This window comes from Tachypleus tridentatus, chromosome 13 (genome assembly GCF_004210375.1).
Source record: "Tachypleus tridentatus isolate NWPU-2018 chromosome 13, ASM421037v1, whole genome shotgun sequence".
In the NCBI taxonomy this organism is placed as follows: domain Eukaryota; kingdom Metazoa; phylum Arthropoda; class Merostomata; order Xiphosura; family Limulidae; genus Tachypleus; species Tachypleus tridentatus.
In genome coordinates, this window is record NC_134837.1 from 136054604 (window position 1) to 136082529 (window position 27926).

The 27926-nt window shown below is 29.9% G+C and overlaps 1 protein-coding gene across 8 annotated transcripts in view; it reads left to right on the top strand.

The window, feature by feature from the left end:
• Positions 1 to 27420, top strand: part of LOC143240284 (uncharacterized) — a 100447-nt gene extending 73027 nt beyond the window's left edge. For 3 of the 8 annotated variants that reach the window (XR_013021692.1, XR_013021696.1, XM_076482491.1), the window contains one exon: positions 1254 to 6281. Coding sequence is in view for 6 of the 8 variants with exons in the window: in XM_076482491.1 (XP_076338606.1) it covers positions 1254 to 1459 (206 nt within the window). In the remaining 2 variants the exon portion in view is untranslated. Of the gene's footprint in view, positions 1 to 1253; positions 6282 to 6816; positions 7892 to 10919; positions 11180 to 16898; positions 16955 to 18056; positions 19137 to 23708 lie in introns of those variants that run through there. The other 5 variants (XM_076482487.1, XM_076482492.1, XM_076482495.1 and 2 more) reach the window with 5 other exon arrangements.
• Positions 27421 to 27926: the final 506 nt, after the last annotated feature.

Below are 27926 nucleotides of genomic sequence, written 5' to 3' on the forward strand. Positions count from 1 at the left end.
GTATTAACTGTTAGGGGAATATAAGTAGGTAAAGATGGATTTCATGAACTGTTGTTACTACTGGGTCAGTTGTGATAACATTTTTTTATACTTTAACATACTTGATGTATGTTTCTTATTTTTATCACCAGCAGTTCTTCTCTCTTTTGCTGTTTATCACTTGTGTTACCACTAATTGTTATATATTAACATAATGGAGGGATGTTTATCAATTGTGTTACCACTAATTGTTATATCTTAACATAATGAAGAGATGTTTGTCAGTTGTGTCACCATTAATTGTTATATATTAACATAAGGAAGGGTTGTTTGTCAGTTGTGTCACCAATAATTGGTATGTATTAACAAGGTAGAGGGATGTTTGTCACTTATGTCACCACAAATAAATTGGTGTATATAAACAAGTATTAGTTGTGTCATCACTAATTGTTGTATTTCTTGATGAAATAAAGAGATGTTTGTTACATGTGTTACCACAAGTAGCTTTATATTAACAGTATAGGAGGGATATGTTCATCATTTGTGTTTGACAATAGGTATTTATGTGCTTTTATGAAATGGAGTAATGTGTGTTAGTTCCTTAACAGTAATTGTTTGTTTTGTAGGTTCTTTAACATGCTACAGTATATAAATCTGATACACTCTAAGGCTGGTTGTAAAAATTGTGCTTTTATGTATTATAAAAGTTAAAGATTTTCATGCTTGTGCAAATGAGTTATCTTTTAACCTTGTTTTTGTTTAAACCCAGAAATATAATCTTCTGAGATACATTTAAATGAGTTTTAGGTAAAACACCCACATTTGTTTCAAATGTTATCCATATGTTTCTGAGTGCTTGTCTTTCTCCTTTTCTTGTAGTGGCTGAAAAGTCAACATGTTGTTAATAAATAACAGTTGTCCCATGGTTTGAGTAAACAATCCCATTAAAAGTTTTTGGTGGGTAGTTAAGAGTTTTCCTAAAAATATTTCTAAAAGTCAGAAGTAGATTTAACAATTTTGCCACAAAGTAAATCAAAATAATAGCATTTTTTTTTCTGATATCACAAGAATCATTCTATCAATATACAGTACCTTTTAAACAGTAGGTTTTATTTATATATCAATAAAAATGATTAGTAATGTGTTTATGATAGAAATCACAAGTTTTAAAGTTAGCTGGTGCATATTCCTTAATTTTTGTTGAAGCTACTAGTTTCTGAGTTACACGATTGTTTGTTTCATTGTAAACCATGTTTACAATATTTGGTTTTCAGATTTTTCACCACAGTCAAAATCTTCAAAGATTTGGAAATGTGAGGCATGCACTAGGACATTTTCATTTGCTGCAGGATTAAAGCAACACATGGAGATGCACAATGATTTGACCCACCGCTGCCCATTGTGCCCTCAGACGTTCAAGTGGAAAAACAGCATCTATCAGCACATAAGAATCAAGCATAGAACTCCTTCTTCTGATTGAAGTGTGTGTGGGTTTAAAAAAGACAAGCATAAGTAACCAATTTCTATTATTTTACTGTTTCTTTCTTCATTTTCTTGATGTAACAAATAGAATCATGTAGTGCTCCATTATGAAAAGCGTTATGTGGTGAGATAACTTGTGAATTTTTACATTGATCTTTATATAGTATGTCCAGTCACTGAGTGGAATGTAATTCCTGTAGTTTAGGTCTGACTAGATTTGCACTTTTTTCATTTGTCCCTGCATAGTTGTTAGAACTTGTTGTGTCACTACTACATTCTTTGTAGGGTGAAGAGCATTGTCTTTTAACGAACCATCAGCATGAAGGTTATATAAAATTCATTTTATATTTTTGATTTAATTGTACGTGTAAAAGTGTGTAGCTTTTATTAGAATAAGTTTTTGGTGTAGCAGGGTAACCCTGTTACTTAGAAGTGTACTATTGTATGTGAAAAGGTGTTGGTTCTAATTCATTGTAACATGGAATTTTGCTCATAAAGATATGTTCAACAGTTAGGTTTATTCTGCAGGTAGTCTCAGTGTAAGTGTATCTTACAAGGCAAAAAAGAAAAAAAATCTTAAACTATTTATTCAAGTAGGTGTAGTGTTGATCTGTTCTAATTTGCACCAGCTTATTAAATTATATTAAAAAAACAGAATCTATTTTGGTTGTTTCTGTTCATTCATAAAGTGTCCCAAAGAGGTTTTCCATTAATTTGTATCTGTGTGCAAGGGCCTTTGGAAATGTGTATTATGTTATTGGTATACTCTGTGTTTCTCTTGAACGCAATAAAAAAAAACAAAGAATGAGTGTGCTTCAGTTTCAAGATTCAAGTAATGTGTAGTTATGCTACAAGATAGAAATTTCTCTAACATGATCCGAAATGTTTGTTGCGGGGAAAATAAATTATTTTCATCGTGGATAATCTTTAAAATGTGATCTTGCACAATATTACAAAGTAGAGTAGAGTTTGTTTTCTGTGTTTACATTTATATGTAGCTATATCATTAAAAGACTTCTTTTATTATTATTATTATGGGTTGTCCTCCATGTCAAAGTTCTCCATTCAGTTATAAGGTTAACTTCCCACATTCTACAGCCTACAGAGCACTGCTCAAGTTAGTCAGAACCTACACATTGTAAAAATAAGTCATCAAAGGTCTACGCAGTACAAGTCATTCAGGTTAATAAAAAAGTGTAAAAGCAATTAATTCAGGTCATTATTCAGAGAACAGTGGTAAGTCATTGGTGAATTTTCAGAATGGAAAGTTGTTTCCAGCACTAGAGAATATAAGGACATGTCACTGAGGGATTTAGAGTTGTGTTACCACCAATTGTACATGTTTTTGAAGGACATTAGTAGAGTACAAAAACAAATGAAAACTTAAACCTGTGCTTGCCACAAGGACATGTAAACATGGACAATTTTTTTTTTATGAGAGATATTAAAATGTATGTACAGGTGGTGGTTGTTGGGAGATGAAATTATCAGAGTAGAACCAGACTGGTTAACCCCTTGTTAACTGTAACAAGAAGTGGTTTTGGTTAACTTGTTCTGGCAGTAATTGTGTGGGGTATATCGGGTGTTTTTCCATGGATGAAAGTTTTGTGTTTGTAGATAGAACTCCATCAAGTGCCCTTTCTCAATAATGATTACAATGCATAATTTAACTTTAATGTGAAATAAGCATTTTACCAATTATCCTAATCTTTAGTGGTCAAAACTTCCAGATATTTTCATTTATACAAGAAAGGGGTCATAGCTGATTAATTTAGTGATACATTTTTCACTATCAACTGATGCTCTAAAAATTAATTGGGCTTACATGTAAAAGATTTACTCAATTTAATTAGCTTCATCTAATTATTAGGTTTGTCCAGCTGGTAACATAAAAAGTTGTAATTTCTGAATATCTTTTTTTTTCTACAAAGTGAAATTGAAATTGGAATCTGAAAGTTGAACATAATGAATTAAAATACATCTGAGAAGATGTACAATCCCATAGCTATTGGAGACAGAGCCCCAGCCAGTAGATTTGTTTTACTCCAAATTATCATTATACACTTGTGCTTATATTTACAGTAACATTTACTTAGTGTTTGAGCAAAGTTATGGAGTTATGCAAAGTTATCCATTAACCAGTATAATGTAACTGATGTACAGTAACAAGATTTACCTTATTTACAGACTTAATTGATTTACTTAAGTGTAATTACAAACCAGAGGTAAATGATGACAAAGTTAACCATTGGTGTTTATTCTTGCAGTAATAACAAATAAACAAATAAGATTTGTTATCTATCTGTGCATTTACACTGATGTAATTTAATTTTTAATTTCTTCTGAGGTCATTTTTACAAAAAGCTAATTTGGTTAAGTCAGTTTTAGGGTTTGAAACACATTTTAAAACTCAGATTTTAAATTTTGCTTATGTCTTTCTTACTGTGTAAAATATTTTAAAAAAGTCACATAGGAAATAGTATGCTTGGATGAAACAGTCCTATATTGGTTTTAGTATTACAAAATTTTTTAGATGTTCTACAGTTACTCCTGTATCTTAAATTCACAAATGATATAAATGTTTCTATATCACATACAGATTTTTCACAAAATGTCAGAACACAATACAGTATACAGTTTTAAGACTAAAAGATGTAGATTTCACACAAAAATATCAGGATGAATAAGGATGCATTATTGTTTTGATACCATTGTTCTCTTTTCTTCGTTTTGTATTTTTTGTTAACAGGCATAATGATAATAATATAAAATATTCATTGTGGTAAATGAAATAATACTTTGATCTAAGTAAGTTTTTTTTTCTTCCCAATTTACAAAAAGTCATTATGTGATAGAAAAATTAATATGGTTTTCAAAATCTGCATAACTGATTTATTAGAAACACATTATTAAAACTAAATCAACTTTGATGAATTGTAAATTTGCAGGTCTTTGTTATTAATTCAATTATTCCTTTTTTTGGCACATTGTTGCAAAATTATGCTGTATTTTAGGACTGTAGGTATGTGTACTGAAGGTTCAGTAACACATTTTAATTAGAGTAACTTATAATGGTGGGTGCTATTCACTTGCTGTAATCTATTTGTTCAGAATCAGAGATAGCTAGAGCATGTAGCTTTGTTATGTATATCTGAAATAAATTGTGAATGTCATGAAATATTAAAAATGAAATGTGGAGATTTTAGTAAAGAAAGGGAGTGAATTGTTTCTTTGATAACAGTCTGCCTGTGAAATATGTATATATATATCAAATGAAATTTAAATAATGAAACCATAATAACCAAGAAGCAGGTACTGTATTAGAGGTTTATAAGGATTGAGTATGTTCAAATAGGAAAATAAGAAAACTCAATAAAAAATTCATTTTTTATATATACAAAGCAGATTTTAAATTTTAATACATAAAAAAATTTGTTAATGGAAAAATTGATTGAGTTGGTAGCTAGAAATCTTACTATTCAGTTGTTTTAAAAGTTACAGTTATTGAATATTTAAATCTTGTAAATCATTGTAAAATGTTAGAAATTTATTAAACTTCATAAATGTAAGAAATCAACCAGATACAGTTTTTCTAACTTGATTGATAAAGATTTATAATTCTGATAGTAAAACTTATCATCCTGGAAATATTTTGTTACTAAAACAAATATAACCTTGTTAGTCACAGTAGGACTTTTAAAGTCTGTGGGAAGACACAGAAACATATGATAATTGTTTCTTCATGCAAGTTTACTGAATAATTTTGTTAATGTGTAGCCATACGTTACAGAAATAGTAGAAATAACAGTTCAGGGATACAGGTTAGGTTTTTTTGTAATGTCCACATGATTTGGTTTTTAATTCATCATAAGCATAACTTGTGATTTTTTAAGATTCTACAGTATATTTTTAATTGGGGTTTTCTTTTCAGGTGTTTCTACACTTAACTTTTTTATCACATACAGTATATTTTTTTGTTGTAGTTGTGTTTACATATTAATGGTAGTAAGAAATGTTAAGAGGTTTCCTTGTGCCAACTTCGTAATGTTTTTGTGTTTATATTGATTAGCTGAGTTGATGATTGAGTAACAGAACAACTCTTTCTAAGCTAGCAGTTGTGTTAAAAAATGTTTCAGTAACTTAAGTTATTATGATTGTATATACATTATCTGCAATTGAACAATGAATGTAATTTGTAGTTTAAATTGTTTAATGTAACCAATCCAAATGTTTGGAAGTTAAGTTTGGTATAACTGTCCTGTTTAGAAGCTGGCAATTTGAATTGTATGGTTTTACTTAAATACTGTTAGATTACATCAAGAACTGATCCACAAAGTTGGAAATAGTTTAAGAGTGGATAATGTAAAGTACAGCTGTTCAACTTAGTTTAAAATGAGAAACAGGTATTAGTTTTCTTCATTTCTAAGTCAACTTGTGAAAGTGGATTCATCTAGGTGTTTTTATGAATATTATGTGGTGATTTTAGTATATTCATGTGATAGTAGCATCGTTTGTGTAACATTTCTAGTGTTAATTTTTTTCTTAAGATGTTGCTTTTCTGGAAGTTACTGATGATGTATACTTAAAAATGTGTTTGCATAGTTTCAGAATGAAATTAAAATTAGAGAACTCAGTAACTTGTGTGAGTTTTGTAAAAACTGTATCATGTGTATGGTACTGAGTTTCTTAAGATAAAATTGACATTGTTATGGTTGAAAGTTAAACTCATCTGCAGATCAGAAACTGTAGTGAACAAATTTTTTCAGTTTATGTGATGTACTGAGATGTGACTAACTGATGTGTAATAAATCACTTTATTGTATTTAGTGTTGAATGTATTCGTGGGCATCAACAGATCTCATTGTTGCTGGTGTTAAAGTTGTTTTCAAAGAGTTTATGAATGTGTGAAATATGTCTGAAATAACAGTTAGTGAAACCACTTATAATAGCATTTAAGCCTCTGACATTTTATATATTTTGGTGGTTTATGAATATTGATAACAGAACTGCATTTTATAGAAGTTCTATGTTAGATAGTGAAGGTTGCTGTTTGTGTTTGAAATTTCATACAGTAAGCAGTACAGGATAACATTTTCTTTTCACCAGTATTGTGCTTAATGTTGCCACCATTGCTATAAAAGTGGATACATTAACATTGACAGTTATTTTGTATATAAGTGAATTGTGTACATATAACAAATATATATGTTTATTAACTTCAGTGGTACATTGACTGTGAAGAATCAATATAAATGTGAATAGAGACTAAGCAGTGATTATTTAAATATACCTATGGTGATTTGCTTGTAATTCTCAAGATTAACACTACATGAAAAAAAGATGTTTCTTTTACAGATACCAAGATGAGTGGGATTACTAATGTGGAAGAATTTGTCAAAAGATATTCTTCATGTCTGAAACAGCTGCAACAGCATATAGTTGGAGTCTCGTCAAATGCTGATAGTGTATGCCCAATTTGTTTTAAAATGTACTCCACAAAGCACAGTATGAAGAGGCATTTGTTGATGCACATGCCCTTTAGTCAGCGATTTGAATGTGAAATCTGTCACAAGCTCTTCAATTGGCCTGGAAATCTAAAAACTCACCTACAGACTATACACCATCAGCTGAAGGCTCATGTTCAAACAGGAACTAGTACAAAAGACTGTGCCACAGGCAGTGCTAAAAGCTAAACATTTGGTTTTCTGTGGAAGATTCAAGCTGTCTTTTAGTAATGCAAACTTTGTTTTTGTGCCAAAAGTCTGTATAATCAATCTAGGAATTGGTATTTTATCTGCCTAAAATTATTGTAAAGAATTAATTTATTACCAAAACATTTGTATAATGTGTTATTTGTGTTGTTAATTCAAAAGATTTGAGTACACTATTGGAATAATTTTTATTTTTTAAGTTCCATCTTTTCTTCAATTTTTTTTCCAGTCAATTGCTTGACAGCTAATACTGCTATGTATTTTTTCTCTGTGCAAATGTATATACATATAATTGGTAGGAGTGTCTCATATTGTTCTTTAGCGTATACTGCAGCTGTTATGAACTTTTAAATTTTCATGTTTTGTAGTCATAGTTTTTTATTATTAATGTGTTTAACATATTTTGTAGTCTGTGCTCATGTTTAACATTAGTATTAAAAACATTTGTCTTTTAAAGTGGAAGTGTAGTTGCTAATAAGTGTCAAGTATTAGAAATGTTCAGAAATTAATTACTATTAACCACTAATGTTGTTCAATGGATAAGTGTGACTAATAACTGTAACTTGTTTAGGAACACTGTCTTCCTCTCTGGTGGTTGTGTAAACCACATTCGTAGTTAATGTGTATAGCCCTAGTTTTGTTAAGGTTGTTCTCAGTGAGAGATTGTATGTGATAGTTTTTAACCATTGTTTTCATAGTAAAGGTGTTCTGTAAATTGATGCCAACTAGTGTGTGCTATATTTTGATTCATTAAAACTGCTGGGTTATTTTACATTGTATATCGGTGAGTTTTTGTCTAAACATATGTGGTTACTAACTTGAAAAATTCAATAGTGTATCTCTGTGTGTTTATTTTAAACATGACCTCGCAATTTACCTTCAAAGTATACAGTTTTTAATATTACACACACACACACACACACACACACACACACACATAACAAAAAACATACACTAAAGTTCCAAAAATAGGTTTTTACTTGACTTATGCTTTGTGTGTATGTTTGTTAGTTATTCACCACTGAAGACATTGTTTAAATGAGCTTAGTAACTGGGAGAGGTTTAATTGTATTGCTAAATATCAAAGAATTAAGAGTTATAGAATAATAAAATATGAGGTTCTAACAAAGTTGTATGGTTAAAAACATTGACAGCATAGTCCTTGCTGTATTATAGTGATCTAGCTATTTTTGTGTAATTTCAAATTCTGCTTGATAGTTGTTTTTAAATTAGTGAAGTATTTTTAATTATTTTATGGTTGTTATATCTTAATTCTCAGCTGATACTTGTCTTTATTAATGTTGGATCATACTTTTAGTAATTAATTCTTGTGGTCAGTTCAAGTTTATAGTTAGTTGATTGTGCAAGTTTTTATAGCCATTTGAGTTTTAATTAACTGATAGTTGATTAATTCTTGTAGTCAAATTTTAATTTATAGTGTAGTTCAGGCTTAATCAGTTGATAGTTAACATCAACTTACATGCTAATAACCTTGTGATTAATGCATACTGACCTGTTCTTTTAAAATTATTTTGGTAATACATAATGTATTTGATGGTCATTATTTGTGTATAATTATCTACATTGGTTTAATGGTTAACTTTTGGGTGTGATGTTGATTCTTGTTCCATTTTTTATTTACTTGAGTTTTCTACCAAATTCTGGTACATAATGTAGATGTCATAGTTAAATACTGTAAAGCAGTTGAACTTGAGTGTTACAAAATGAAAATTTAGTTGCATTTTGGTCAAGAAATGGGCATGAGTTTATTGGTTTGTTTCTTTGCCAGCTGATTGATAAAAGGTAATACAAGGCCATTCTCAGGCTGCTTTGTGATATTTATCCTCTTGTTGTGAAACTTGGATAAGTAAGATGATCTTTGTGGATAATTTAATCTGATTCTGACAATTTTCCTTTAACCTTTTAATAACAAACTTGTTTATATACCTTTCAGTAATTGTAGATTTGACATTTTGAATTACACTGAATAACTTTTATATTTGCACCTTTTACTGTACATACTATTAAAATATGACAGAAATAATTATGATTCTGTATCTGAAGCAGTAATTGTCATTAAAAAGTACATTACTGGAAACTGGTCGGTTGACCCCTTACCTTGGTTGGAAGAGATTTTACTTGTTGTGTGAGCATTTCTGAGTTCAAAACCTACACACATGAGTTGAAAATGTTTACATTACTATACAATTAATATGATAAATGTAACTGAAGTGTTTTTATTGTGAATTTTATGGCTATTGCAGACTGAACCATTAGTTATCACTCCTTTTGTTATGTAATGAATGTTGTCTATTCAGATAATGGTTACTTTTAGTTACGTATTTGTGAGGTTGAATTGGTTTATTACTCACTCATTAGTTTTTAGGATTTCATTAGCTAGTTATTATTTACTTATACATTTATATGGTTTCATTCGCTGATTTATGGGGATTTAATTAGTTTCTTATCATGTACTGATTAATGGAGATTCATCAGTGTTTTTTTAGTGGTTTATAGAGGTATGATGGACTGGTTATTACTTATTGTTTTATAGGGATTTGATTGACTGGTTTATGAGGATTTCATATATTTTTATACTTGGTTTGTGGGAATTGTATTAGTTGGTTATCGGTTACTGATTGAGAGAGTTTGATTGGTGGTTATTACTGGTTTAATTGCCTAGTGTGATTGCCTGGTTATTACTTACTGTGTTATAGAGGTTTGTTTGGCTGGTTTATGAGAATTTCATTGGCTAATTATTTTCTTACTCATAGTTTCATCAGCTGGTTACATACTTGGTTCATAGGATTTGTTTGGCTGATTATCACATACTTGGTTTCTGAGGATTTAATTGGCTAGTTATCATGCCCTTGTTGATAGAGTTTGATTAGTGTTTATTACTTACTGGTTTATGGGAATGTGATTGGCTGGTTATGACTTTGGATTTATAGGGTTTGATTGACTGATTATTCCTTGATGGTTTATTGGCTGGTTATTATGTACCAGCTTGTGGGATTTTATTTACTGTTTTACTGGATGTCATGATGGGTGTGTGTGTGTGTATTGGTTGCTTATTCGAGAGGATTTGATTAACTGGTTATTACTTGTTAATGAATGTTTAACTGACTGTTATATCTGTTCATTAATGGAAGGTGATTAATAATAGAACAGTATTTAATTGTTTTCTGTTTTGTATTACAGTTTTATAGTTAAGGCAATTGCATAGATCTTGTTAGTAACTGAGAATTTTATTAATATGTTTTGTAAAACTGTCACATGACCCAATAAATGCCAATCTTTACATTCAACATTTTAAAATTTCAGAACAGGTTAGAAAAGTCTTATAATTGGTTAGTAAAATATGATCTTGTGTTTCATGAAGACGATAAATCCACTTAAGTAAAAATGTATTCTAAAGAAAGCTGGTATGGGTATTAAAATATTAATTAAAATAAAGTACAGAACAACATTTTGACTTTCTCAGGTCATCTTCTTTGTTAATCTGAAAATGGCCTAAGAAGGTCAAAACATTGTTCTGTACTTTATTTTAATTAGAGTTTTAATACCCCTACTACCCAACTGTCTTGAGAATTCATGATCTTGTGTTTACTAGGATAGTGTAGCATTAATTAATAGGGTAAGAGTATCTAGCAGTTAACTTTTCATTAAGCGTGGTTCATAGTGTGTATTGGTTAAATTATAATACCTTATTTTATTATTACTTCATTTCTCTTCTTCATTTTGTAGGTGAATTTCTGAGTAAGGGAAGTGTCAATAGCATGCTTGAAGATAATATCATATGTACTGTATGCCACAAGATCTTCTCTAGTAAATCATCATTGTTTAGCCACAGGTATTTTCAACATAGAACTCCTCGAAATTATCCTTGCCCTGTGTGCATGAAACAGTTCACCAGAAAGCATGACATGGAAAGACACCAGCAGAAAATTCATGGCCTCTCCTCGTGGATCTAAACATCTGTAAAATAAACCCTTTTTTAATTATAATTTCATTGTCTTACTCTGTTAATATAGACACATAAAACAACAACAACATGATTATCTTTCCTGGATAAATCTATTATCTGTATGTTCATATAAACACATTGAAAATAACCATGATGCCCTTTTATAGATAAATCCATGATCTGTATGTTCATATAGATATGCTGTAAATAACCACAATGCTCTTTCCTAGATAATTTCACGAACTCTGTGTTCATGTAGGCTCATTGAAAATAACCACAATGTTCTTTTCTGTATAAATCCATGATTTCTATGTTCATATAGACATGCTGAAAATAACCATGATCTTTTCTGGATACATTTATGATTTCTGCTCATAAAGGAACATAAAAAGAAAACTGTGTTCTTTCCTGGTCATAGTCTGTGTTCATATAAATAACAATGATGCTTTTTTCTGAATAAATCCATGATCACTCTTTGTGGATATGAACAATTGCACACAAACACAAAACACACACACACACACACACACAAAAGAGAAAGAGAGAGAAATACTTATGTTCGAGCTATTTCATATTTGTATCTTTCGTTGTGCAGTTATTGAAGGTATTCCAAAATTTGTGATATTAACGAATTTAATAGCAATTCTGTGTGAGTTATTTACTGTAATATTGCAAAGATGTTTCTATGTTATCTGCAGACATTAAATTGGATATGGACAATGTATCACCCAAATATTTTATTTATTTTCTTCTCTTTAAGACATCTTGAAAGTTTGTTTGTTTGCAATTTTATGTTTGTTTGTTTGTTTTAAAATGAGAACTTAATTACATCAAGAAAATTACTTGAAAAGGGTGTTCAAGTTGAGAAATTACACACTGGTACATAAAATTTGCACCTCATTACAAAGAAATGGTTATATTTCAATAAAACAATTGTCAAACATATTTTTCAGTCAAATACAAGAAACTAAACATTTTCAAAATATGATTGGGAAATATAAAAGATGTACTTGTATGAGAAAAAAAACAATTCTGTCTGAATAAAAAATATATAAGAATTCATGTAAAAAATTGAGAAATTTCTAACATTTGAAACATTATTCAAAAAGGTTTTTGAATATTTATAAAATTAGAGAAATTTTGATGCTTGACTTCATTTGATTACTGCATTCAAATCTTAGTTATAACCTTTCATAAAGTAATGTCCAATTTTTGCAACAAAGTACAGATTTTGCAAAAATCTGTTTATGAATAGGAATGCAACATCAACAGTTAGTTTGTTAGTGATCAAAGAGGTGAGACATTGTCTTAGATTCATATTAAATATATATGTTTGTTCTTTTGTTCTCACGTCAGAGAACTCAGGAGCAATACTTCAAGGAAAAGTTATAATTAAATGTTTATTTTTTGTTCCTTATAATAAATGTTTTATTCTCAATGAGACTTGTAAACATTCATAAAATAGGAATTAAGATATAGTACATGAATGTGTGTAGTAACAAATGCTGCCTGTTACTATTTTGATATAAAGTAAAACATATAAATGCTATGCCAATAAATAGTTATATATTCACTTTTGTTTCCTTCAAGTTAATTTACCATAAAAGTAAAGTTTCTTAACTACCTTGTAAGATGATGTAACTGTTGTCACTGTTAACATCAAGGGTATTTAGCTAAAAGCTTTTTATCAGCTTGGGTAAGTGGCATAGTTAGAAATCTTTCCAGGAAGACATAGACATTTTTGAATTTCTGGGTACATGAAATATTCATAATTAAATTTTTTAAACAATACTCTTTGCTGTATTAACATTGTGTTTCATGCTGGTCTAATCAGGCAGTTTTGTAATTAAGAGTTTTGATTTTACTTGCTTAAAAGTTTCCACAGGAGCAGTATCCCCCACCCCTTCTCCATTGCTATGCCACTGGATTGGATGTGCTTCATGATAATTTCCTCTTGGTTTGATATTGGATCATGAAGCCATAGTTTATTATATGACACTATGTTTTAACTGTTTTTTATACATACCACTTTTAGTTTGACACTTTTCTGTTCTTTATTTTTAAATTGGACACATTTGTACAGAAAATAAATACTGTATTGTAACTTTTAATGGTGGTTGTAAGTTAATTTTTATGTGTTTTTCTTCCTTAACTATAGGGTTAATATACTTGTAAAGTTCTTCATTTATTGGTAACCACATTAGCTTTTTATGAGAATTCTTTTAAGATCTCGATTTTGGTAGAAAATTTTGTTTATTGGATTGCTTGAAACTAATTCAGTGGTTTAATGTGTGTAGTTAATGGTAAGTAGAATCATGGAAAACTATAAAGTCATTAGAGGTAAAATAGTCAACACTTTTCACAGATTAAAATTAACATTTTATGTAAATAGTGAAATAGTTTCTAAAATTATTTGGTGTACTTCAAATAAGCTTTAATCAGCTTAGAACTTTGTAACAATTAATCTTCTGGTGCTTGAATTAATCCTATGGAAATGGGGCAATATCCAATAATCATAGTTTGTACGAAGAATGATACAGTGTGCAATGATATTCATGACAACTCTGAGCTTTCTTAACTTATCTTCACAACAATTGATAAGATTTTGTAAAAACTTTACTAGTATTTTGTACGTAAAGAATGAAGTTATCAATGTATTCGGTAGTGAAATGCTTAAAATTAAAAAATACAGACCTTTTAATTTTCATCAGATAATCTTGAAATTTTTTGGTTATTTTCTTATCTACTTTCTCACTTAGTTTCTTTTTGATGTTTTATTTTGCTTATCCAACCTTCAGTATTATTACTTATGGGACAACACCACAAAGGTGTTTTTATAGTATATGTCCTTGGCAATGACATTTTAGCATTTGTCAGAATGTTGGGATATTTTCCTACTACACTAAGCCTGATGAACTGAGGTAGTTTGACATGTATTTAAAAAAACAAAAATAATTAAATCTTTAAAATGTAGGTGAAACATTTAACTATTGTAAATATAAAACAAAAACAAATAAAATTTAATATTTCTATCTAAATAATATACTTATAGGTGAGAAACAATATTAAGTGGTAGTAAGGACAAAAACAGCAACATTGTTAAGAGCATTTGAAAAGTCATCCCAATTTTAAAAGCATTTTTCAGTTAGTTACAAACATCTAGCTCAACTGAGTATAATTGGCTGAGAAGTCTTACATCTATGTACATGTGACATCTGTGAAATTCCAGGAAATTTCTCTTCTTCCCCTAACTAGCTTGAAAGAAGAATTATAAAAAGATAAATTAACCAAGATTTTTTTTACATATGAAAGGCTTAGTATAGTTGTTTTTAAGTTACAAAGTCCAAAAATTAAACCTTTATGAAGTTGTGTGTCAAACTGAAGTTTAAGAACAGTCTTTTGAAATAAAGAAATTAAAACTTAGATAACATAACTTGTAACTGTATTGTAAATTTTAGTGCTAATTTCATTGACCTACATTCATAGTAAGATTGTTTAATTAAATTTTAAGTGTAACAAGTTAAATTTTTGTGACATGCTACATAGAGGTGACCAGAATTATAGGGTTATGATTATATTTTTATGTACTAGGTGTTTCAAAATTCACTTCCATGCCCAAATGATTGAGTTAATGAAACCAGTGGATGGGGTTGATAAACTTGACCATAAAGAAAACAGTGTACACTGTTTAGTGGTTTGTTATGAGGACATTGTGATCACTCTGTGTGGTACCAATTTTGACGTATTTATTGGTTTCTGCCTGGTCAGTTTGGTTAACACACTAACCTCCTCAGTATTATGTCCATCAGTTTTCTTAATATTGGTAATATAATTCACTGTGACAGAATCACAAATGTATACTAACAGTTTTACAGAAAATGAAATTTGACACTTTAACTTTCTTTAGTTCTGTTAAGCCAGGTCAGTTGCAGTATGTACAACTTGTTATGAACAGTTGAATAATTATAAAAGCAGAAAATAGGACAGTTGATGAAAAATATCCTGCATAAAAACTAATTTCCAAATACCATACTAGTTTCTATAATGGATAACTCTTCTTAATCATGATTGTTTTGAAATTAGTTTTTATGCAGGATATTTCTCACCAACTGTGTTCAAAATTTTCTGCTTAACATCTCAATTTTGAACACAGAGAATAAAGAATTAAACAGAAATAAACAAAATGTTTATTTATAATAATAAATTTCAACTCTTCTGGCCTGCTTATAAATTTTATGACTTCAGGTTACATGGACAAAAGGTAGATTTCTCTACTGTACTGGACAGAGACAAGAATTAAAATAATGGTATATAGCATTCATGACAGAACAAAAGTTTCTTCTGATATCCCATAATGCTGGATTACCTTCATCAGTGATCATTTCTGTTATAGAATTTTAAAATATCAAAACTATGAAAATTGTATAGGGAAAAAAACTGTTAAACACAATTTTCCAACAGTTTTTGATTGTATTTTTATTTCTTTTGTATATTAATAGATTTTTAACATTATCCAAGTTTTACATAAAATGAATAATTTTTATGATTTAAGAGAAATTCCAACTTTTTTCACTCTATGCATATGATTATAAAAGAAAAATTACAAATGTAACTTGCCCATTGGAAATGCTGTTTTAGTCTTGTGAGACATTAGTTCATTAGTCTAATGTACTTGTTAATGAATGAATTTAACATGATTACGAAGTGTCTTTATGAGCTTGCTGATGAAGTTTTTCTTTTGTATAGATAGTGTCTCTCACACAGTATATGTGAATTAACATATTTTAAATATAATTTTTCTTTTATTCTTAGGATGTGAGTAACTTAAGTCTTGTTTTGTTATTATTCTAAAAAAAAAAAAAGAAATACTTTTATGCATAGTGATGGAGTTGTAAAACTAAAATCGGGTTTTGATTTCTGTGGTGGGCAGGCAAGGATAGCCCATTGTGGAACTTTATGCTTAACTTTACATAAACAAAGCTAAAATATCTGTTAGTTACTGAAGAATGTTATGAAGTCGATTAAGTATTTGTGTTGTAGGAGGTAAACGATTTTAAATCTGACAAATTGTGCTAGGCCCAAAACTGAGACAAGCTGACCAGTTTCTATAATGATGGGAGTGACTTCAATATGAATTTAGCTTAAAGCTGGGACTCACTTAAGTTGAATCATCTCAGTCATTGGTGGTTAGCAAGTACCAACAAGATTCAGCATAGTGTTGTATGTTTGAATGTTGTATTTTAATTTAATGTTTCAGGACAACATGGGACCTTTTGGTCTTTATTGGCTGTTCAACAATTTAAACTAACTTAAAAAACAAGACCCAGCATGGCCAGGTGGTTAATAAACCTGACTCATAATATGAGGGTCATGGGTTCAAATTTGAATTAAAACTAGAGCTACAAAAAAATATATAAAAATGTTACTGGTAAGGATGATTGCATAAAAAATGTGTTAATATTGTTTGATCTTGGCCTCACCCACTCAGCCTTGACTACATCATTAGTAACTACTGTAATGAATTAAAAAGCAGCCTTGTAATTGCTAACTAAAAAACAGTCTAAGTGAGGGCATGAAAATGTATTTGTTCATCATATTATCTGGAATATACTGATTTAAACTTGTGTAATCTAAAATTGTGTATCTTAGAGTGGTAAATTTGAACTCTTGGCAGGAGGCCTGTATTGTGTAACCTTTTTTTTTACAAATGAAAATGTGCATTTTATTGATATTGTCTTTTAGTTTGTGTGTTTGTTTAGTTTTCAGTAACATCAACCATCACATTTATCTACTAAGTTAAGGTAAACAATGAAAATGTGTGTTAACTGGAAGAAACAGCAGGAGCAGCTTGTACACTATGAAGGTGAAATACTTCACAACAGAACAGTCTTGCATAAATATCAGTCTTCATTAGAATATCATAATTAATTTTTCAGTGATCTTAGTTGTTAAATATGTTTCTCCTGATAAAACCTTTGTATGGTATGAAATATATTATTATCTTGGAGTGCAATAAAGTTAAGGTGTATAGTAAGAAAACCCATATAATTCTGTGTTTACCAACTATGATGTCCATACTAATATGTCAAAATTTTGTTTTTACAATTCTTGGCATTTTGTTCATTAAATTTATCAAGAATATTTATGCTTTTTGTTTGATTTGGTTATTTTGTAAAACTAGATTTTTCATCATTTTAAATGCTCACAGTAAATTACCAAAGGTTTGTTAAATATTTTTATATATTGAACATAAAATGATTAATTCACTCAATTTCTAATTGCAGTCTGTTTATTGATGCTGTAACATTTTGAAGCACTTGCTAATTAATGCTACCATTTTGTGTTTAAAATTCATAGAATTTTATACACTAATTCATGTATGAACCCAATGTTGTTATGGTCAAGTGATACCAAATAAAATTTTAGTTTTTATCATTACAGACACACTAATTAATTATTTTTTGCTTGTTTACCGACTCTCAATCTGTGGGTGCCAACAGATATTCATTTTGCTTTCAGTATTTGCTTTTAATTTTTAAATACATTGTGACATGTTATAGTTGATTATTAACTTGGAGTAATTGAAAGTAATGCCAGTTTCATTAGCTTTTTCTAATATTTATGTACACCTGATCATTAGTCTGTTTGAATTATCAAGTCTTACATAGAGATGAACTATATTAAAAGATCACTAAGTTTGAGCATTTTTCTTCAGGGTTTTTATTTCCTCTGAAGTTTTTCTTATGAATTATTAAATAAATGTACCACCAAGGTTGCTTCCAACAGATAGTAGTACAAAAAAATACTCATTCTAGAACATTGCAGGTAAACACTTAATACACTGTGATCATATGATCAGATAGATATTTTGTATTACAAAATTAATAATCACTAACTGGCATTTCTTGTACTTCTAGAGTGGGGAAACCGCTGTCCTGTTTGTCAGAGAATATTCACTACAAGCTCCAACATGTCTAGGCACCTTCGTGATGTCCATGGAAAAGAAAATCGATACAATTGCCCAATTTGTCTGAAATCATGGACAAGACCAGATGCCTTCAAGAAACACATTGGAAGAGCTCACCCAGAATCAATATAAATGATTGTTGATCAAAACTTGCATAATGTTGATAGTGCTCACTATACAAGATATTTCTGTGAGAACTTGTATTACAGATGACATGATAGGTTTTGCATAACAGTCAGTTGACCAGTTACTACAGATGTGTAGGGTAAACTAAGTCAAGGAGTTAAAATGTACGTGTTAACAGTTCCACTTAATTTAAAAGAGGTAATTGGCTGTTGTTGCACACAAAGTACAAAAAACTCATAGAATATTGTAAATGTTGCAAAACTTGAGAAGTTTAATTAATTTGCATACTAAAGTGTTAAAAAAAACAAAAAACTTTTGAAACAAAACTGCTTTGGAACCCAGGTACAGTTCTACAGACTACAATGGTTATAATCTTGTTTAATAAAAGAAAGAAGAAAAAGATTGCTCGCCATTCTAAACTATTTCAACACACTAAATATGGTTAATGATATTCTATATATGTGTGTCTGATGTAACATAGAAGGTATTGCACTAAAAGTGAAATGGTTTTGTAACATCAAAAATAGATATGTAGCTCTACAAAATATGGACTGTACAAGCTAGACAGTGGCAGTGCCAGGATATTTTCGTTGGGGGGGGGGTTGAAGTAAACTGTGGAGGGCCTTCCCAAAATGCCATCAATATGAAGTATAGGTGGTAAATTATTATAATATAAATTATAGCCCCCCTTGGTGCTGCCACTGAAGCTAGATTATCACACCATTGTTGTAAGTATCAGCATCACAGTGATGATGTGTAGGTATCAGGGTTTTGTTGCAACTTTTTTGTAAGGTTAAAGTTCATACAGAGCCTTTGCTGTAGAAGTTCTCCATACATATTTGAAATGTTTATATTATGTAATTCTTCAAGTTAAAGCTTCTCTATTAAATTCAGATTTATCTTTTTTCGTTGTTTTAATAATTTTATAATTTTGACACCTACTACTAAGCATAAAACACCATAATTCTACTTTTCTTCTCCAATGCTCATATTACATATACTTTATGGTTTATAAGAAAGATGATAAAAGATAACACAATAAGAAATCTTGTTAAGGATTTGTAGTCTATAGGTAAAAGCTCTGAAATATATAAAACAGAATATTCTGATATCTGTACTAATATATTGGACTAATTATTTACATGAGTCTAATTCAGCCTTGTGATTAGTGTGCAGGAGTGTAGATCTCTGTTTTCTATGGTTTCCTTGTCATCCACACTTGGGACTAAGTACATTATAAGAGTGATGGTTAAATTTAAGTGTTTTGTCTGGTAAGAGTAGCTGGTGGGTAGTGTTGACCTGCTGTCTTTCCCATAGTTTATAACTTCAAAATTAGGTATGGCAAGCATAGATAATTCCTAAGTAGGTTTACGTGAAATTCAAGAAACAAACATGTTAACTTAGAAGTACATAGTTAATGAAACATGATTATATATAGATGTAGACTTACCGTGGTGTATAAAAACCATGAGTTTAAGAAATGTTCCCTTATGTGTTTGTCTAACCATGAGACACACATTCATTCTTTGATGTCTGAAGGCTGATTGAACAGTTTTCAGACTGGATGCCCCTGACATAATTCATATTGCTAACTTACTTTATTAACTGTTGATGACAACAATAAAAATAACCATAAAGTGATCACTTGTAGAATTTGGCCAATTAACTCATTTGATTGATGTTACATAAAATAATTAATTGAATTAATGTTTTTGGTTCAGGGGTGTAGATTTTTTACACCCGATGGGAGGGGGATGATTTTTGCAACCACTTATGTGGACTGTTCAATTTGCAAATTGGTAATCTCTAATTATGTGAACCTGAAAGCTGTAAACATGCAGTCACGGAGTAATTTTGTTGCCACGATACTTGCATGTATACTTAGGCATACTGACTGATACTTACAAACTATCACTTAGATTGAAATACTTAGAAGCACGCCTATATTAAAGATGTACATTTTGGCACGAAGAATCACATGAACAAACACACAATTTGTAGGCCTGTGATGCAATAAAACAATTCAACAGACCAAACTGTAGGGGGAGATGATTGTATACACCATACCCCCACCTAAAATGAAGGAGGGGATGCATACCCCCTATACCCCCAGGATCTACACCCCTGTTTTGGTTATTACTGTTTTTCACTATTTCAACAAGCCTCTAAATTGAAATAATGTCACTATGATTTTTCTTTGTTGTTTATTAACTCAAATTTGTTTAGTTTAATCAGTTACTGTCATGACTTAAAAATAATCAACTGATCAAAATCAAGAGAATATATTGTTTCTTATTATTTCTATTTTCACTTATCTATCCAAGTCTGATGTGTGAATAATTGATTAATGATTCCAATGATTAATCAGTTATCATATTCCACAAGTTGACCATCTGTAGCATATATTCAATGTCCCTAGAAATTTACTATTTTTTTATTGTTTATTTTTTACAACAACAATATGGAAGGTCAATATCATTTCTTATTTGACATTTGTGTCATTACTTTTTTAATTTGTAAGTTTCATGTAGTCTATCATACCACAAGTAAATTTTAGTGTGAACCTTGTAAGGATATACCAGTGTTGTGAGTACAAGAATAATGGTAAATAAAGAAATTGTGTAACAGCTTGAGCTGAAGCACTTTGATTTGTAATCTTTATAAAATAGTCATTATAATAGAAAATGTAGCTGCAGACATCCAAATTTGAGTGCTTTCGTTTTCCTCTGGTACATTTATGTTACTCATTGTTTTTCTTCTTTACCCTAATGTTCCAATGGTAAAGAGTAAGCCCTGTGGTAGCAATTTAATCATGTACTTAAGCAATTAACAAAAAAATAGACAACCAGTGTGTAGCAGTGTATGGTTTTTAAATCTAAACCGTACACGAATCTTGTATTCAGTATCTAGAAGTTAGTGATATAATACTAAAGTATGTGATTATTACTAGTTAATGTCATGGTTAGTCTGAAATATATTTCATAAACTATTGGTAAACATTTTTATTTCTAGCATGGTGCAGTAATTACATGAAAATATATTTGAAATGTAAAGTAATAGATTACTTGAGATAGTTTGATGTTGATTATATGCAGTTGTTAAAAACCTTTATGCAATTGTATTTACTTTTAACATAATTTGGTTAAATAATAAATTCATTTTGATAAATACAGTTCATTTTTTTTGTTCTTTGTTATTGGAGTTTCTGATACACCTGTTTTTGTTTCTAATTTCATAATTTTAAATATTGTATTGCCTGTACATTATACAGTACCTAAAAAAAACAACAGCATATAAATGGTTGTATAAAATGACTACACATTATCAAGTTGGACCTTTCTGCTGAGTGTACTAATGTTAGAGTTGTGTTTTCATAATGTTACAACACTTTTCTTTTACAATTTAAATAGTGAAAAATAGAAGACAAAATTATGTTTATATACTTGGTGCATCCTGGTCTCATAGTGGTGCTGAGAGCAAGCACTTATTCTTTGGCAAAACTAAAAGAGTTAAACTTGAAAGTTGTTTGTGGGTTTGTGCATGCCTTATCCTGATTCTGTGGTGGATCTGTGAGCCAATCACCCATCTGTTGGAAGAACTAAAGGGTTCAACTATGAATCTATGTTTGTTCAATAGAAATATGGGATAAGTTCACTGTTTGGTTTTTTTTTTGTGTTTTTTTTTTACAAGTGTAGCATAAAATGTTCTAGTAATGTCATTGTGTCAAGGCTTGTATTACTTTTAAAATGTTATTTTGGGTTTGTTTTAGGTAATTGTAAGTTATGTAAGTATTAGATTGTTGAGTTTTCACTGCTGCAGTGAGATACAAATTCTCCAGTGATGGTTACTTACTTCTAGGTTTTGTATTTAGTATTGCTTTCATTCTTCACACTTACCACCTATATCTGCTGCATTGCTAGTTAAATATACTACTGTATTGGCTAAATATGCCTATGTGTAGTATATTTGATATTATGTTGGCTAGTGCTGGGCAATTAGTAGAACCTTTTAATTAGTTAATCATTCAGTACATTAATAAATTATGTTCAAGTAATCATTTATTCTTGCATGAGACTTGGAGAGTTGCAATAACCAAAAATAGTGAAATCATGAACATAATTTTGGTTCGTCGATTATTTTTAATGAGTCATCACACTAGTCAGTTAGGCTGTACAACTTTGGATTAATCAGTAATAAAAATGGAATTTAGTAAAAGAGTATTTTGATTTCTTAGAAATATGAAGTAATGAAAAACAGTAGTAATCAAAACATTAATTTTGATTAGTTGGTTATGATTTAAATACTCCTACATTTTGTATTTGTTACTACAGTGGCTAATTACTCCTTGATTTTGTATTTGCTATTGCAGTTTATTAACTAATATTTTTATCTGCAATTATGGGGCTTAATTCCTTTTACATTTTGTGTGTAACAAGATAAAAGTGTGCCTTAGTTAAATAATTTTGTGCATTAACGATACCAAGGCAATTTCACCAAAACAGCCACTGTATTAAAATGTGTTTACATTAGGCCTAAGTAACTGCTTGAGTGGGCAAAAAAACCTTAGAAGAAAAATGTAAGAAATACACTTTTGTATAAAAATATAAAAGAGGCTTAAACTATTACAAACATTAAATGAAAATAAAAATCTTGTAAAATTATTTTTATCATACATAATTATTGTACACAGTGAACAATATGTGATGTTTTTTTTCAGTCAAAACAAAAAAAATTACAATTGTTTATATGAAACTTTTTCAGAAGAATGTAGAAAGATATAATATTCAGTTAATTAAGATCTACAGCAAAGGTAAGCAATTTGAATTTAAAAATATATTACTATGAAATTGTTTCCCCACTCTTATCCAAAAAATGGACTAAATCATGATAAAGAATCAGAGGAGAGAAATTGTTTCAATTTTTCAAGGCTGCAATTTCACTTAAATATCACATGTAAAAATAAGGTATTTGCAGAAGTTACATAGTCCATAGAAAATTTATCTATATTATTTCATCCAGTTTTTTTACTCGAAATTTAAATTCATCAGATACATTGCTTTTACACCCAGGGCTTTTCAGAGTTAATATTTAGGGTAATCAGGTATTTATTGTTGTGGGTAATTTGTAAAGAATGTATAGCTGCTTTCTCTACTGCTTATAGCAATTTTGTAAGTGTTTGAAGTAATTTGTAAGAGTTCCAACCCTCGAAATCCATGTGATGAAATTCATCACAAGGGGTTTCTTTTACATGTTAAGAGTGCAGTGAGAATGTACTTTTATGTATATGGTGTTACTAATAATGAAAAACTGAATTTATAAGTAATTGTACATAATTAAACATACTGTTGTTCAAATCTTGAAAGAAAAAGAACAAAGTTGGTAGGATATACAGTAAGTTGGTTTCATTTATCTTGAAGGCTTTAGTTGTGTTTTGTTTAGAAACAGGGGATACTTCGTAATTAAGTTATTTTTTCAGTTTCAGTAAGATACCAGTGTATATGGTGTTGCTCCACTTTCTCAAGAAATACCCACTTGTTAAGACATCAGCAGTACCACTGTAAGAAGCGCCCACAATCTTTCAGGATGAAGTTTGTGTGTGAACTCTGTCATAAAGGGTACAGCAGATTGGAAGTGCTGAAGAACCACAAGATGTTTTGTCAACACAGCAATGATGTTACGGGCTTTGGGGAATTAGCAGAGGATGACCCGTTTCACCTAAGTCAGACCTGATTCAGTTTGTGTAACCTTGAAGTATTTTTTATATTGTCTGTACTTTTTAACTCTATAACAAACAGTTCCATGAATGATCTGCAGAATACTTAGTTTTCAATCAATGTTTTTTTTTAAATATTCAAATTAAGTGATACAATAAATTTTTCTGCGTGTGATCATGTTCCTGATGTTGTCAGTCTTGTGTTTCTTGTTACTTTCCTGTTTTCTATGTTATTAATCCTGCATTCATAATATTTTCAATCTTCTGTCCTTGTCTGTTTCCTGTTCTCTGTGTTTTCAGTCCTGTGCCCTTATTGTTAATGGTCTTCTGTTCATATCTCATCAGTTTCTTGATCTCTGTGTTCTCTATTTTTCTTTCTTTATATTATCATTCTTTATCTTGATCTGTGTGTTTTCTTTTTCCTGTTCTGTGTGCTGTCAGTATTCTCTTTTTTTAAGTTTTAGCCTTTTTCTCTCTGTGTTGTTTGTTCTCTGCCTTCTGTTTTTCATGTTTTTTATTCACCAAATATCGTATATATTTGTATCTGCTACTTGAAAGTTTTAGAATGTCTAAACCTTTCTTAAAAAATTAATTTTTTGACAAGTGATACGTACCTTTTGATTGACTTTTGTGGTTATATTGACAAAAATTTAGAATTGTGTCTCACATATAAAAAGGAAACATTTTCCTTTTTATATGTGAGACACAATTCTAAATTTGGATTTCAAAGAAATTTATATTTACCTTTTTATGTTCATTTTCTTAATATATTATTTTTAGAGTTTGAGCAGCACTTGTTGGAAATGTTTTTTATGGGGTGATTATCTATGGATTGAAACTTTTCTGTTTATTATTTTAAACTATATCCTATTTTGAGAGCAAAGACAATTTATTTTGTATAGACAAAGACTTAGTAGTCTAAAGACCTTGTTTCATTCTTTTATGGCAAACTAACAGTGGTGCAATCTGTTGGAGAAGCATGCAGAGTCAGCAATCACATCACTGGCTTTTTCCAGTTTTCTGTTTGAAACTGAAAGGTCTTTCTAGTAAGCAGTGAAACTGCAAGTTAACAAACAAGCAGAATATACAAGGAAAATTGTTGTTGTTTCTTAATTCTCTATTGTTTAAGCCAGTAACATGAATTAAATATTAAATTGTTGCAGATGCACCCATGATCAGTTGATATTGGAATCAAATTTGACAATCTATATTTATGTGTTCTTGACATATCTAATGAACATGTACTAGAGATGTGCATCAAGCTTCAAAATTTGTCTTCATATAAGTTGCACACTTATCAGACTACAAAAAGAACACATTTTCATCACAATATAAAACATTACATTGCCTGGACATATTACACATTTTCATAGGTAAACAAACTTTTTGGTCTATTCTTCTTAAAAGTGGGATCAGAAAACATTGGAGAATTCTTTAAATTGGATTGGCATCAGTGGCTGGTACAGAGATCGGTTGCAGGCTTACTAGTGTTATTGTTTCAAGTTTTAATTGTATTGTAAAATTGTTGTTATTTAGTGATGTTGGTTCCAGTTTTAACTGTTATATTTCTCTAGTGATGTGTGTTCCACTTTTAACTGTATTGTAAAATTGTTATTGTTCTCTAATAATGTTGGTTCCAGTTTTAACTGTATTGTAAAACTGTTACTGTTATTTAGTGATGGTGGTTTCAATTTAACTGTACTCTTTTAATTTATTGTTTAATTTCACAAACTGAAAAATCACTGCTTTAAAAACTAGATGAAATGTTTTATTGGAACACCAGTTTTTAATTAATTGTTACTTGGCCTCTTGAGGTCTTACTGTTTCAGTCTTGGGCTTGAGAATTAACTCAGCTTCATGGTTTGGGATTTTCTGGGGAAAAAATTGGAAAGTCTTAAAAACAGTGCATTTTAATTAGTGATTATTCTGAATGATCCACAAATTCTCTGTAGAAATGTATTATATAGCAATTAATTATATTTTAAAAATGTAAAGTAGCCCATTAATGAAATGTTTTACTTGAAATTTGTTGTCTTTTTTTTTAATTGTTTTGAGATTAATAAGTATGGGAATATATATACATATATCAAGAGAATCTTTTTATTTCTGTAGTAGCTTAACAAGAGTGATGTAAATAATGTCTTTAATACTGGGTTATGTAAATGTGAAAGTTTGATAGATTAATATACATTATGAATTCTGTACAATTTTTAACTATAAGATGTGTTTGTTAGGTAAAAATACACATTATTTGGGAGAGCATCATAAATCTGCTGTTACTTTTCCAACAATGCTGTGTTGGTAGACACCATGGTGATGGAGTTTAACCCTCCAGATAACCATAACTTCATCAGAGAGTTCTAAGTATTTTAATACTATTTAGTAGATATACTGTAACATTAACAGTGTTATTTTCATGTATATAATTGCAGATTTTGATAGACTTTGTATTCAAAGTATCTTCTACAAACTGGAGTTATGTTAAGTGAGTTCCTTGGGTTTACAGATGTATGAGTAATTGTAAGATGTTAACTAATGACCTTTGGCTATGTTACAAGATGAACTAGAAAAGTGGTGCTTAGTCTGGTTTTATACACCTTTGACCAGCATTTCTTAGATGGTAGGGGTCAAGTATTTTTCCAGGAGGGTCATGACCCATCTGCACTCAGTCAACATTTTGTTTTAGTTCTCAAGATGTCTCAGAGATGCATGTGTCATCTTTGTTATGAACTATGACAAACTATTTTTCATCCTTATAGAGATAATGAGAGGTTGGTATAACCAAACCCCAGCTGTGGAGTTCTAAGAAAACTTGATTGGGCAACTGCTTTAGACTTATTATCACTCTGTTACTTGGTGGGTCAACAAACTGCAGTTATATGCTGTCCACAAGACTTACAGCAGTGTCTCTCAAGATAACATATTCTAAATGAGATTTCTGAACTGATAATTGTTTTATTAGGCATTCTATATATTGCTTCTGTTTCATACTTTAAACAGAGCAGAATAACTAGAGGGACTACAGTTTTGGGGCAATGTTAATTTGCTGGCTCAAGTCACAGTTGCTATTTTTTATACATTCAAAAAGTATATATTAAGGCTAACAAGTTGTCAGTGAAAAGGATTTGTTAAAAATTCTATTTGTATGAGTGTTTTGTTTCTCATAGTTTCTTCACAATACAAAATTTGCCTTATCAATTTTAATTGGAATTTTCTTATGCTTATATTTTTGGTAACTGATATGTAAGTTTTTATTTACTTGTAGTTTGGTGTTTTAGTAAAGGTTAGGTATGCAGTGATCTTTGAGTAACATGTATTATTTAAGTTTCTTTTATTGCATTGGACATGTGATTTTGTTAATAAAATAAAGTTGATTTGGTGATTTTTTATCTTGTTACTTTAGTAATGTAAGGTTTTGTAAAACTTGACTTTGTAATCCTAACCTTATGATTGATTAAAGATACTTGTATTCATTCTCTAGTGCATTTTTGTCACTATAAGGTTAATAATGATTTGCTTTTCAAGTGAAATTTGTTAAAAGTACTTTTTAATCGTTGACTGTCCCAGATTTATTCAGTAATCTCTAGTAACAAATAAAAGATATTTTCTCTTACAGACAGGAATATATACAGACACATTCCAGAAGAAGGAAGGTTTTGTAAGTGTCCTTTGTGTGGCATCTATGGGTTACTAGCCAAAGTTTCCTATTCGTCATGATAGGAGTCAGACTTTCTCTAAATGTGAATCACCATTACAAGTTAATATGAATAGCATTCTAAAGTAAAATACAATGAATTAAAAGCAGGCCACTTTAATACATTTTTTGACAAACGTATTTTACATTTTTTTAAAATCAGTAATTCTATGGATGTTGATTTTATGGTGTTGAAAGTGATTGTATGTTTTTCTTATCCTTTGTGTGTGTGTGGTGGGGGTAGTATTACTTGGCTGTTTTGACATGTTCAAAACAAGATTGGAAAC